At 41.4% G+C, this 14,569-nt stretch overlaps 2 protein-coding genes across 2 annotated transcripts in view; one reads left to right on the plus strand and one right to left on the minus strand.

The window, feature by feature from the left end:
- LOC103108121 (C-C motif chemokine 15-like) overlaps positions 1 to 14,569 on the plus strand; it is a 290,207-nt gene that overhangs the window by 217,946 nt on the left and 57,692 nt on the right. The gene's annotated exons all lie outside the window — the stretch shown is intronic.
- On the minus strand, positions 5,756 to 9,556 carry LOC103108122 (C-C motif chemokine 3-like). Its single transcript, XM_007516990.3, has 3 exons — positions 8,812 to 9,556; positions 8,125 to 8,239; positions 5,756 to 7,748 (listed from the first exon to the last, which is right to left on the minus strand). The coding sequence occupies exons 1-3, from the start codon at positions 8,882 to 8,884 to the stop codon at positions 7,643 to 7,645; spliced, it is 294 nt and encodes a 97-aa protein (XP_007517052.2). The 5' UTR covers positions 8,885 to 9,556; the 3' UTR covers positions 5,756 to 7,642.

Raw genomic sequence — 14,569 nt, forward strand, 5'->3', positions numbered from 1 at the left:
TATATATATATATATATATATATATACACACACACATATGCATGTGCATATACATATATACACTATATATATATATATTCAGCCTAGAATACTCCAGTTTTGTAGGGTAGAAGCCAGCTGAAGGAGCCTCTAGTGGATAAAAACTGCAAGTTCTTATAAGCAAAGTAAATTTGCTTTACTTTGGATGTCCTAGGATGAAGTTTTATTTTTTAAATTTTTTTATTATCTTTTTTTATTTATTGGATAGAGACAGCCAGAAATTGAAAGGGTAGGAGGAGATAGAGAGGGAGAGAGACAGAGAAACACCTGCAGCACTGCTTCATCACTCGTCAAGCTTCCCCCTGCAGGTGGGGACCAGGGGCTCAAACTTGGGTCCTTATGCACCGTAACATGTGCGCTCAACCAGGTGCACCACCACCCAGCCCCAAGGATGAAGTTTTCAACTTGAAAAAAAAAAAAAAAAAACAGAAATTCAGAAAGAAACAAGAACCACTGACTCATGCTTTGCCTAAGTTAATCTAAGTGAAACTTTAATTATATGAACTAATAAATTCCTTTTAGGTAGTTAAATCATGTTGAGTCAGCTTTTCTTTAGTAAGTGAAAAGCCTCGCATCACTAAGACAGGGCTCCCAGAAACCTAACATTATCTTGGAAGGGGAACAAGGGTCTGTGTGTCTCCTCTATAGCAGGACAAGTAAGAGAACTCAACCAAAAATCCCTAACTGGTATAGACTAAAGTGCTACACATAGCAGACTCCAAAAGGTAGAAGGGGGTGAGGAGGGTGCAAAGGTACAAGTTAGTGAGGACACCTTCAGCTAGCGCAAAATAGAGTTGGTTATCCCATGACATGTTATACATGCTTATTAAGGCTATCTATCTATCTGTCTAGATAATCTGTCAAAGTTGTATCAGAAAAGATTCAGGGCTGGAGAGGTATTTCAGCAGTGGGATATATGACTTGCATGCATGAGGGTTTCTTGTATGGATCAAAGATCTTTATGGGATGCATAAGGTGGGAGTTCTGGCTTCTGTAATTGTTTCTCCACTGGACATGGGTGTTGATATGACTATCCATATTCCTATCTTGTTTCCATCTTTCCCTAGTGGTGTAGGGCTCTGGAAAGATGGGGTTCCAGGACTCTTATTTTTGTTGTTTATTTGTTTTATTGCCACTATGATTATCGCTGGGGCTCAATGCTAGCACTACAAATCCACTGCTCCTAGTGGCCATTTTTTCCATTTTTTTTCCTTTCTATTTTATTTGACAGGACAGAGAGAAGTTGAGAGGGGAGTGGAGACAGAGAGAAAGAAAGGTAGACGTCGCTCGTGAAGCATCCCTACTGCAGGTAGGGAGCAGGGGCTCAAACCCGGCTCCTTGTGCATGGTGATATGTGCGCTTAACTGAGTGCACTACCATCCAGTCTGCAAATAAACATAACTTTTAAACTTTTTTAAAGAATTTATTTATTTAAAGTTATTTTTATTATCATTATTTATTGGATAGAGACAGTCAGAAATCGAGAAGGAAAGGGGAGATAGAGAGGGAGACAGAGAGACACCTGCAGTCCTACTTCACCACTCATGAAGCTTTCCCCCTGCACATGGGGACCAGGGACTTGAACCTGGGTCCTTACACACTATAATGTGTGCACTTAACCAGGTGCACCACTGTCTAGTCCCTTTTTTAAATTTCTTTACTGAGGGACTAATGTTTTACAGTTGACAATAAATACAATAGTTTGTACATGCATAACATTTCCCAGTTTTCCACATAACAACACAGCCTCTACTGGGTCCTCTGCCATCATGTTCCAGGACCTGAACCCTCCCCTCCACCCACCCGAGAGTCTTTTACTTTGGTGCAGTACACCAACTCCAGTCCAAGTTCTGCTAGTGTTTTCTCGTCTGATCTTGTTTTTCAACTTTGACCTGTGAATGAGATCATCCCATATTCATCCTTCTGTTTCTGACTTATTTCACTTAACATGATTTCTTTAAGCCCCATCCAAGATAGGCTGAAAACAGTGAACTCACCATTTTTAATAGCTGAGTAGTATTCCATTGTGTATATAAACCACAACTTTCTCAGCCAATCATCTGTTGTTGGACATCTGGGTTGTGTCCAGGTTTTGGCTATTACAAATTGTACTGCTGTGAACATAGGTATACACAAATCTTTTTGGATGGGTATGTTTGGTTCCTTAGGATATATCCCCAGGAGAGGAATTGCAGAGACATATGGTAGGTACATTTCTAGCCTTCTGAGAGTTCTCCAGACTACTCTCCACAGGGGTTGGGCTAATTTACATTTCACCAGCAGTGCAGGAAGGTTCCTTTGTCCCCACAACCTCTCCAACATTTATTGCTGCTATCTTTTTTGGTGTATGACATTCTCACAGGAGTGAAGTGGTACCTCATTCTTGCCTTTATTTGCATTTCTCTGACAATCTGACAATGACATGGGGCATTTTTTCAAATATTTGTCGGCCCTTTGGAGCTCTTCTTTGGTGAATATTCTATTCATACCTTCTCCCCATTTTTGGATGGGGTCATTTGTTTTCTTGTTGTTGAGTTTGGTGAGCTCTTTATATATTTTGGTTATTAGCCTCTTGTCTCATGTATGGCATGTAAAAATCATCTCCCACTCGTGGGAGGGCTCTTTGGGTGGTGGTTTCTTTTGCTGTGCAGAGGCGTTTTAATTTGATGTAGTCCCATTGGTTTATTCTTGCCTTAATCTTCTTTGTAATTGGATTCATTTCATTGAAGATATCTTTAAAACTTAGTTGGAAAGGAGTTCTGCCAATATTTTCCTCTAAGTATTTGATAATTTCTGATCTAACATCCAAGTCCTTGATCCACTTGGAATTTATTTTTGTGTTTGGTGAAATATAGTGGTTCCGTTTCATTCTTCTGCAAGTTTCAATCTATTTTTTCCCAACACCATTTGTTGAAGAGACTCTCCTTTCCCCATTTAGTAGTCTGGGCACCTTTGTCAAAGATTAGATGTCCATAGGTGTGGGGGTAAATATATCTTTAAAAAATTCAAAATACTAAAGACTGTTAACTTCTTGCATTAATCTCTAAAGCCCATTAGAAATAGAAATAATCTCACTTTGAACTGGACTTGTCCAATAATGGGGGGGAATGTTTGCTTAAGTGGATGATGAAATATCTTACCCTGGAGAGCACACACAACTTGGCATGCTTGAGGCCCTGGGTTCGAGCACTGGCACTACATGGAAATACCATAGGCAACATATAGGGGCTGCATGGATGGTGGAGCAATGCTGTGATGTCTTCTCTCTCTGGGTTTTCCTCTGAACCCTTTCTAAATCTCTAAAAGAAAAAAAAAGATAATCTGGGATGGGTGCCCAGTGGTGCTTAAGAAAGGGTCATTATGTTTGTTTTCTGCTTACAAACCATGCTGATTGAGAATTAGTAATCTGAAACTTGGGGCACTAGAGAGGCAGACTTTTCCCTCCAAGTTAATGTTAGTTTAGGCAGAAACAGAAAGACAGGAAACTTGGAAGGGAAAAAAACTAGAGCCACAGGTTTCCATCCCTGGCTCAGTCCTCCTTTTAAATATTTATCTTGAACCTGAACTGGAATTGTCATGTTGCACCAAAGTAAAAGACTCTGGGGTGGGTGGGGGGAGAGAATACAGGTCCAAAAAGGATGACAGAGGACCTAGTGGGGGTTGTATTGTTATATGGAAAGCTGGGAAATGTTATGCATGAAAAAACTATTGTACTTACTTATTGAATGTAAAACATTAATTCCCCAATAAAGAAATTAAAAATATATTTATCATGTGGACAAAAAGAACAACTATGTTCTTGATAACAACACGGTTCTGATGCTGTCAGAGGCAAGAGCTCATTGTGGTGATTTCCATGTGTTTAGCATTGTTTCCATCAGCAGAGGGCAGTGTGGAGACAGAAGTCTGTGATGGGAATGGTTCTGTGTGGGGGTGCAGGAAAAAGGACATATTCCAAAACCCAGTTCTGGAGATGACAGACGCTACAGATTTTTTTTTTTTTTGCTTCTAATTAATCATCCAATGGAACTAACCAAAACAGAAGCCATGAAAAATTGAAAGTGAGCTTATTATCGCAAGGCTGGACAAAGCAGCCTGTGACTGTACCCCAACAGAGGTTTTCAAACTGGTTATGCATTAACATCACCTCCAGAGTTTAAAATTACAGATTCTCCTAGGGAGTCAGGTGGTAGCGCAGCAGGTTAAGCGCAGGTGGTGCAAAGTGCAAGGATGGGCTTACATATCCTGGTTCGAGCCTTGGCTCCCCACCTGCAAGGGAGTTGCTTCACAAGTGGTAAAGCAGGTCTGCAGCTGTCTTTCTCTCCCCCTCTGTCTTCCCCTCCTCTCTCCATTTCTTTCTGTCCTATCTAAGAACGACGACATCAATAACAACAACAATAATAACTACAACAACAATAAAAAACAAGGGCAATAAAAGGGAAAAAACTATTATAAAATTACAGATCCTCAGGCCCTCTACCTGTGTCCAACTAAAATCATGGTTTTGGGGCTGGGAAGACACCATAATAGTTATGCAAAAGACTTTGGTGGCTGAGGCTCCAAGGTCCCAGGTTTAGTCCCCAGTACCACTATAAGTCAGAACTGAGCACTACTCTTGTCTTTCTGTCTTTTTCTCTGTCTCTCTATCTCTGTCTCATTAAAATAAAATTAACATATTTTAAATTAAATTAAATTAAATCATGACGTTTGAAGTAAAGTCCTGGAACTGGCACTTTAACATCTATAAATTTATAAAGTTTATAAATTTATAAAACATATTTTTTTATTTATAAAATGGAAATATTTACAAGACCATAGGATAAGAGGGGTACAATTTCACACAATTCCAACCACCATCAAAACTCCGTATCCCATCCCCTCCCTTGAAAGCCTTTCTATTCTTTATCCCTCTGAGAGTATGGGCCCAGGATCATTATGGGGTGCAGAAGGTGGAAGGTCTGGCTTTTGTAATTACTTCTCCACTGAACATGGGCATTGGCAGGTCGGTTCATACTCTCAGCCTGTCTCTCTCTTTCCCTAGTGGAGCAGGGATGGGGGAAGCAGGGCTCCAGGACACATTGGTAAGATTGTCTGCCCTGGAATTGGCATTTTTAAAGGCTCTCCCAAGGAATCCTAATATGAATTTAAGATTGAAAAGCACTGCTCTACACTTGAGTCAGTCCTCTGTACTAATCAATTTTCCCAACAGGAAATAGACTCTAAGTAAGAAGAGCAGATAAAATATAGGATTACCAGGTCACTTTGAACTTCAGATACACAACAAGTATTTTTTTGGACAAGAATGTCACAAGTAGCAAACAATAAACATGGGATATACCTACACTAAAAGATTATCCATCCTTCAGGCAGAAGTTGAAAAACAAGATCAGAAACGAAAACACAAGTAGAACCTGAAATGTAATTGGCATATCGCACCAAAGTAAAAGACTCTGGGGTGGGTGGGTGGGGAGAATACAGGTCCATGAAGGATGATAAATGACATAGTGGGGGTTGTATTGTTAAATGGGAAACTGGGGAATATTATGCATGTACAAACTATTGTATTTACTGTTGAATGTAAAACATTAATTCCCCAATAAAGAAATAAATTTTTAAAAAATGTAAAACATTAATTCCCCAATAAAAGAATTAAAAAAAAAGATTATCCATCCTGTACTATTTATTTGCTAACTTTAACAACTCCAACCCCCCCCCCCACCTCAAGTAAGGATATGAAGAATATTTTTGGGCTGGAGAAACAATATAATTGCTATGCAAAAGGCTTTCATGACTGAGGCTCTTGAGTCCCAGATTCAGTCCCAACCTAACATACACAAGAGCTGAGCAGTGTTCTGGTCAGTCAGGCTATCTATCTATCTGTTTGTCTAGCTATCTCTTTCATTAAATAAATAAACATTTTTAAAACTTCTCCCAGAAAGTAAAGGATAACAGAGACGCTGAATATGGCTCTTGGCTCACTGTCAGGTAGGGCCTGCTTGGCTTTTGTTTGGGTTTTACTAGGCTGTCCTATTTAAACTGCTGAGCACAGAACCTATCATTGTGTAAGCCCTCAGTAAATATTAGTCATAATTCTCAGGAAAACTTTTTAAATGAATTTATATGCATAAATACATATCACAGTACATATCACCTTAGTATTCCCTCAAATAAAAAATTTTCCGGACTAAGGATCCCGGTTCGAGCCCCGGCTCCCTACCTGCAAGGGAGTCGCTTCACAGGCGGTGAAGCAGGTCTGCAGGTGTCTATCTTTCTCTCCCCCTCTCTGTCTTCCCCTCCTCTCTCCATTTCTCTCTGTCCTATCCAACAACGAACAACATCAACAATGGCAATAATAATAACCACAACGAGGCTACAACAACAAGGGCAACAAAAGGGGGAAAAAATGGCCTCCAAGAGCGGTGGATTCATGGTGCAGGCACCAAGCCCAGCAATAACCCTGGAGGAAAAAAAAAAAAGAAAGAAAGAAAGAAAAAAAAATTTTCCTAGGGAGTCAGGCGGTAGCGCAGCGGTTAAGAGCACACGGCGCGAAGCGCAAGGAGCGGTGTAAGAATCCCGGTTCAAGCCCCCGGCTCCCCACCTGCAGGGGAGTCGCTTCACAGGAGGTGAAGTAGGTCTGCAGGTGTCTGTCTTTCTCTCCCCCTCTCTGTCTTCCCCTCCTCTCTCCATTTCTCTCTGTCCTATCCAACAATGATGACATCAGTAACAACAACAATAAAAAAAAAAAAAAACACCAAGGGCAACAAAAGGGAAAACAAATAAATATTTTTTTAAAGTCTCCTAGAATTAAAAAAAATTAACTTAAGACTTTGTTATAAAATATTACATCCTATTGGACCAAAGTAAAGGGGTTGGGGGAGCTTTCAGGTCCTGGTGCATGATGGTAGAGGAGGTCCTAGACTGGGGCTGAGAATGTTTTGCAGAAAACTGAGAAATTTTACACACGTACCAACAGCTGTATCTACTGGAAACCATAAATCCCATTAAAATGCTTTTTATGAAATTCCATCAAAAAATTTAATAATATACCCATTTCAAAGACTGAGAGTTAGTCACCAGGAAATATCTATGTCATTCACTATACCAGGCCTCCATCTTATGGTTTCTGGCATCTTTTCATATTGTCCTACTCTCCCCACGATACTCCTCTCATGCTGTGCTTCTGACCAGTTGGGAAGACAAAATTGAGAGTCATCACAAGGAAAATGCTATATTTTGAAATTCAGTGCTGGGAGAAGACATTCAATAAGCACTTGTTTGATACATATGATACAGTTTCTGCCAGAAGAGAGCTCATCACACTAACTGGTCTACATACTGAGTGTGAGGAGAATAGAAAAAGGAGGAGGAGGAGGAGGAAGAGGAGAGGAGATGGTGAAAGGAATTGCATAGAAAATATGCATTTTATCCACACAATTCAACAATAAAATGCTAAATAAGATGAATAAACTAAAGTTAACGTTAAAGTATGTCCCAGAGAGCTGGGTGTGACCCACAGGCAAAAGTGCTCCTCCAGATTCCCGAGCTACTGCCCTGGCTGAAGTGACTGCTCCCCAATCTGCCAACAGATGCAGCACCTTTCTTGCTACTTCCAAGTCAGTCCAGAATTCAGTTCCAGGTCAGTGACATATTTCTGGACCCAGGACTCACTGGGGTTGGCACAGATCTGCCGGCCTCTTTTGGTTTGGAAGCTGTGGAGAAGAAAGGAATGCACACTGAGGTTCTGGCAAAGGAATCCCAGCTTCACTGAGACCTCTCCATCCTTCTCTGCCCTGGATATCTATTCTCTTGCTCATAAAATATCCCCTTAGCCTTGAGGTTCATAGGTCATCCTTGTGCCTCAAATGGGGGGGGGCTCCCCTCAGGAAATGTACTACCTGCTGCCACTCCTATTCCTCCTCTATCTTTCCAGAGGCAGATCCTCCAAAGTCAGAAAACATCCCAGAAGACTCCCCTGGTGTCCTATACTTTGATGGGTCTCAGAAGGCTGAGTCTTCTGGGAGGGTGGGGAGTTGGCTTAGACTTCCAGTCTGTCTTCCAGGCATAAGCAGGAAAACTAGCTCTTACATGACACCTGGCTTGGAGCAGTGACTGCTGGTCTCATAATAGTCATCCACAAACTTGCGCGGGATCTGCCGGGAGATATAGGAGAAGCAGCAGGCCGTTGGGGTATCAGCACCAACTGTAAGAGAAGGGCAGAAAGATGCTAAGTAATTGCTCAGAAGAGAGAGCAAGCTATCTGCTCCTTGAGGGTTGCGGAGAGCTGGAAGGCAGCGGCTCTGCTTGGCAAAGGATGGGATGTGGACATAAGGAATCCAGATGAAGCTGGCACTTCTTTTCATAGATATTTTTAGATGTCTTTGCTTTCTGTATTTCTTATTCTCTGTCTTGGTTTGAGGTCTCCATATTTCTCCACAGGGAGTTTAGATTTCTGGACAAACTACTTTTTATTTTTACTCTCCCAAGGGAATTCATAGGAAAGTCAAGCTTACACCACCAGAATCCATTGGTCACAAGTTCTATCTCCTGTCATAATCCCATTTTCTCATCAATCAGATTGGATTTACTCTCAAACTGGGAAAATAGAATTGCTAAACCACTGTCGTAAAGGAAATTCTCCTCAGAAACAGGTCTCTAAAATCCCCCTGAAATTATTTATTTACTTAAAAGGACTCAGACACAATATGTTGGCATGGTATCCATGCCATGACCCGAGAGTTGGAGGACAAAGCAGAAAGAATAAGGAACACTCACATGAGGCAGCACAGGTCTGAGAAAAGGTCTTATTGAGAAGCAGGAGAGCAAGGGCAGCCACAGTGATCTTCATGATATTGAATGGCAGTGAGCTCAAGTGGTGACCAAGTACAGTTGGGACTTGGCCACATGCAACTGCTGCCTCCTTGAGTGGGGTTGGGGGATGGGTCTAACCCAAGTCTTCTCTTTATAAGCAGCATTGGGGCATTAGAAGATGGAAAGTTGGGGAGTATGAGGGGGGTGTTTTTAATTATAGTGTTGGTATCATGCTGTGAGGTGCATAAGCCAGGAAAGCACTCAGTTGCCACAGGGGTTCAGACTACTTGCAAGAATGGTTTTGTTACCAACTTGTTGGGGAAATGGTTTCCACAGTGAGAGGTGGTGAGATGCTGGTGTGACTCTGAGATCTGGTTAGCTGGTGCCTTCTCGTAAGAGCATATCTGTAGACCAAGCATTTCTCCACTGAGCTGAACCTGCTAAGAACCACCCCATAGTTCCAATTGCATAGATGACGATGTTGTGGAGTCTTGAGAAGCACAGCTCAAATTAAAAGCCACACCCTGAACAAAGATAGCAGATTGGATCAGCAGATAGAGGTTAGAGAAGTCTCAGTTACAGGAAGGGCAAGCTTGAGACAAACCTTTCAGACATCAGTACTTTTTTTTTTTATTGGGGGATTAATGTTTTACAGTCAATAGTAAGTACAATAGTTTGTACACGCATAACATTTCTCACTTTTCCACACAACAATACAACCCCCACTAGGTCCTCTTCCATCCTATTCCAGGACCTGAACTCCCCCTGCCCCACCCACCCACCCCAGAGTCTTTTACTTTGGTGCAATATACCAACTCCAGTCAGAGTTCTGCTTAGTGTTTTCTCTTCTGATCTTGTTTTTCAACTACTGCCTGTGAATGAGATCACCCCATATTTATCCTTCTGTTTCTGACTTACTTCATTTAACATGATTATTTTAAGCTCCATCCAAGATGGGCTAAAAACAGTTAAATCACCATTTTTACTTTGACAATGTTCAATAGTTCTAGTTTATCTATCTCTTCATTTAGCTCCTTGGTTTCTTTGTTGATTTTCTGCCTAGATGATCTGTCAAGTTGAGAGAGTGGGATGTTAAAGTCCCCTACTATGACTGTGTTGCTGTTAATATGTTGCTGTGACTCTTTCAGTAGATGTTTGATGTATTTAGATGGCCTCTCCTTGGGTGTATAGATGTTAATAATCATTAAGTCCTCTTGATTGATTGATCTTCTAAGCACTAAATAATGTCCATTCCTATCTTTTAAAATCTTATTTATTTTAAGGTCTATCATGTCAGATATGAGCATAGCTGTTCCTGCCCCTTTTTTGTGGTCCATTGGCTTGTATGGTAGTTTTCCTTCTTTTCACTCAGAGTCTGTGTTTGTCTTGTTGAGTTAGGTGGGTTTCCTGCAGACAGCATATTGTTAGGTTGTGTTTTCTGCTCCATCTTCCTACTCTGTGCCTTTTAATAGGTGAATTCAGGCCATTGACATTTATTGATATTATAGATTGAAGATATTTTAATGACATTCTTGTAGATTTTTAGAGTGTTCTAATATATGGCATGTTTATGGTGATCTGACTGTTTATAGGAGACCTTATTCTTTCAGGGCAGGCTTGGTGATAGTTGATTCCTTCAACTGTTGCTTGTCTGAGAAGGTTTTTACGCCTCCATCTAGTCTGAATGACAGTCTTGCAGGATACAGTAGTCTTGGTTGAAAGCCTTTCTCATTGAGTACTCAGTAGATATCTTGCCATTCTCTTCTGGCCTGTAGTATTTGTGTAGAGAAGTCTGCTGCTAATCTTATGAGTTTTCCTCTGCAAGTGAATCTCTGTTTTTCTCTTGCAGTCTTCAGGATACTTTATTTATCCTTATTCCTTTCCATTCTAAATATGACAAGTCTTGATGTCTTTAAGTCTGGGTTAATTCTGTTTGGAACCCTCTGGGCTTCTTGAACCTTTATGTCTTTTATGTTGTCTAGATTAGAGAAGTTCTCAGCTATTCTGTCCTGTAGAATGCTTTCTTCCCCTCCCTCTCTCTTTCTTCCTCTGCTAGGCCTATAATACATATATTATTTCTTTTGAAGTCATCCCATATGTCTCTGTTATTGTTTTCAGTATCTCTTAATCTCTTTTTGAGATCTCTTACTTCTTTCTTAGTTTTCTATAATTCGTCCTCAATCTTGCTAATTCTGTTTTCTGCCTCATTTATTCTTTTCTCTCTCCCCTCTGTTGTTTTCTGTAGCTCGGCTATTTTGTTAGCCTGTTTTGATACTGTATTAGCTTGTTCAGCTAGTTGTGCTCTTGGCTTAGCTATTTTAGCTTTCAGCTCTCTATTACCTTAAGATAGTTCTTTCAGAGACTCATTTGTTGTTTCTGCATTTCTGATGACAATTCTTCGAACTCTTTCCTCACTCCTGTGACTAAATCCTTAGCTAGCATTTGGATGTTAATCTCATTCTTCTGTGTTTCTACATTTGGGGGGCTTTTATCTGGACTTTTGTCCTGGTTCATTTCTCCAATGTTTCTTCTTGGTTTAACCATTATTATAGTGTGTTATGAGATCCTTCTCTCAGTACTTTTCAGTACACTGATCACTGTTGCCTGGACTGACTTGTGTCTAAGTAATGTACTTAAAGAGTTCAGAGTTGTGGAAATTAACAGTTATTTCAATGTTATCTCAATCCCTGGGTTGAAGCATAGTGACTGTTAAAGCCTCTTTTTTTCTTTTTCTTCCCTGTAGGCTATGTCAGCCTGAAGGCTTTTTACCTATAAGTAGGTTTTTTTAGCTTAGTCACTCACTCCTGACCAAGAGATAAAGCAGGGTGGGGAAGAGATAGCACAGTGGTTATGCAAAGAGACTCCCATACACCAAGAATCCAAAGCTCTGGGCTCAATTCAGCTTCTCTGCCAAGGCAGGAAGCACTGCTGGGCCCTGTGAGTTTCTAAACAAGTCCTATTTATAGTCGATAGGTTCTGAAGCAGTTACTCACCATGTTCTCATCAGGAGAATAGTGTGGAAAGGCTCTCACTATACAGCCCCACCATTAGACCACCAGGGTATAGATCTTCTCTTGAGTTTCCTGGTCAGTTCTTTGCCTCCTGATGTCAACAGAGGGCTTCCTCCCTGCTGCTCCAGCCTCTAAGGGCAGTTGCAAATGGAAACTCACAGTTGGTGAGTCTTAACGGAGTCTTCTCCATTCAGCAGTCTTTTTTGTTGGCAAAACTGAAGACTGGAGGTGGCTTCTCAACTGGCAAACTGCCAGTAGATATAGGCTTCAGCCCCAGGAATCTCTCCTTAGGCTCCTCTCTGTCCACAAGCCTCATGTATTTTCACTCACCAGTGATTTGGTGGGTTCCCAAAGTAGTCCCAGTCTCATCTTGTTGCAGTCTCAGGTGATCTTTGATATTCCTTGTTCTTTAGAGAAGTTTCTCAACTGGGTTGAGCTGGAGGTCTGGGAAGAGTTGTGGTCTCTGGATGCTCTGGTGATTTGGTGGGTTCCCACAGTAGTTCTAGTCCTGTCTTGTTGTGTCCTGTCCTAGGTGGTCTCCTTTGATCCAGACATCAGTTCTTACACCAGTCTCTGTGATGTGTTGGAGTAGTACAATGGTCTAATAATTAGATGATTTTTTTTTAGTAAGTGCCTATCATTAAACTTTTGAATGCTGATGTTTCCATTTCAAACACACCCACCTACAAATAACCCCATTGATAACTATTCCACTAGTTAAAAGGACAGGATGGCTCACCCATAAAGGTCCCCTTTTAGAAAGCCCTGGTGAGGGGCTGGGCAGTAGAGCACCCAGTAAAGTGCTCTTTACAATACACAAGGACCCAAGTTCAAGCTCCATTCCCCACTTGCAGGTGGGAAGCTTCACAAATGGTGAAGCAGTGCTGCAAGTATCTCTCTTCCTTTCTCCCCCTCTGTCTCCCCTTTTCCCCTCAACTTCTCTATATAAAATAAAATAAAAAAATTTTAAACACCCTGGTTTAACTGGTCACTGGGGTGGCCATGCTTTTTTCCTTCCTGTGCTTTAATCTCTACTCTTAATGTTTTCATTTGTTAATAAGTAGTAAACTACAAAAGCCTAGTCACCTCACCTTCAAGCCTAATAAAGGCAAACCCTCAAGTTGGTGTCCCTTCCCTCTCAAACCACCTCCCCTAATTCTACTGTGGTTCTATGAGCAGACCTAAAACATGTCATATATCACTCAGATCCAATAAGTATAACCCTGTCTTTTCAAAGTTTCTTGATGGTTGTTGCAGAAGGTATATCTCACAGTCACAATAACAATGACAAAGGCCCAACATGACCTTGGTGATGGTGGCAGGGCTGGAGGGGATTTGTAGGGGTTCACCACAAGAAGTACCTGTGCAGGTGAATGACTCAGGCAGTCCTAACCAGCAGAGAGTATCACTATTGATAGGCTCACACATAAAACTGCCAGGCTAGCATGGGGGTGCCTCTTCCCAGGTGCATACTCTCTGGGTTGGAGAGAAGTCAACCAGAGCCAGCCTTGGTTGACTTCTCACTCAGCAACACAAGGGAGATGACTCAGGAACCAAACACGTGGCAGTGGAGAAGCAATGTCTTTATTGATCAGAGAGCCCAGGCTTTTAAAGGGCAGATCCAGAAGTGACATGTCAGAAACGGAAATCACTAGGAAAGGGGCAGAGAAAGGCAAAAGGGGCTGGGAAGGTAGAAACTTCCTTAGCAACTGTTGTGAGGGTTTTAACTGGTAGGATTGATATTACCCTGCAGGCAGGGAGGGTCTGGAGGGTAGAAAGAAGATAGATGAAAGGAATGGAATTGGTGGAGATCTTTCAGGCAAAACAATGATTATGTAGATAGGCCATAGTATCAGGAATGCAGGGTGCTTTGTGAGGCTCCTCACAATTTTCCAACATAAAACAACCACATCCAGGCTGGCAATAGCTTACTTGAATAGTGTGTTGCTTTGCCATGTGCTCCACCCAGGTTCAAACCTAACCCTCATTGCACTGAAAGAAGGTACAATGCTGTGGTCTCTTTCACTCTCTCTCTCTAGCTGCCTGTATAAAAATAAGTATTGGGGGGTCAGGCAGTGGCACAGTGGGTTAAGTGCACATAATGTGAAGCTCAAAGACCAGTGTAAGGATCCCAGTTCGAGCCTGTAGCTCCCCATCTGCAGGGGGTGGGGGGGAGTGTGTGTGTCACGGTGAAGCAGGTCTGCGGGTGTCTGTCTTTCCCTCCCCAACTCTGTCTCCCCTCCTCCCTCATTTTCTCTGTCTTATCCAACAACAGCAATGGTAACAATAATAATGACAACAACAAGGGCAACAAAAATGGGAAAAATTGCCTCCAGGAGCAGTGGATCTGTAGTGTAGGCACCAAGCCCCAGCAATAACTTTGGAGACATTTTTAAAGTATTAATTAATTAACTAATTAATTAAATGTCAATCACTCCTTGGGTTAGTTGAGGTAACGGGGGGGAGCTAATGTTAATGATGATCCCTAAAAAACAATTACACTTTTACTGGAAAAAAAAGAAGAAAGATGAGAAGAAGAAGGAGAAGTAGGAGAAAGAGAAGAGGAGAAGTAGGAGGAAGGAGAAGAGAGAAAGAAAGAAAGAGAAAGGAAGGAAGGAAGGAAAATCTCTGCACATAGGGTTGAAGAAAGTTATATGTCACAATGGCGTTTGCCACAGTTTTTTTATGTAACAATTAAAAGATAATCTATT

The sequence above is a fragment of the Erinaceus europaeus genome, chromosome 12, assembly GCF_950295315.1.
Source record: "Erinaceus europaeus chromosome 12, mEriEur2.1, whole genome shotgun sequence".
Classification (NCBI taxonomy): domain Eukaryota; kingdom Metazoa; phylum Chordata; class Mammalia; order Eulipotyphla; family Erinaceidae; genus Erinaceus; species Erinaceus europaeus.

Excerpts from the sequence above, each read along its gene's own strand:
- LOC103108122 (XM_007516990.3), bottom strand. The coding sequence starts at position 8,884 with ATGAAGATCACTGTGGCTGCCCTTGCTCTCCTGCTTCTCAATAAGACC. Across the intron at positions 8,240-8,811 it reads TCAGACCTGTGCTGCCTCAT|TTGGTGCTGATACCCCAACG; the intron begins GTGAGTGTTCCT and ends CTTCTCTTACAG. Across the intron at positions 7,749-8,124 it reads TGCTCCAAGCCAGGTGTCAT|CTTCCAAACCAAAAGAGGCC; the intron begins GTAAGAGCTAGT and ends TCTTCTCCACAG.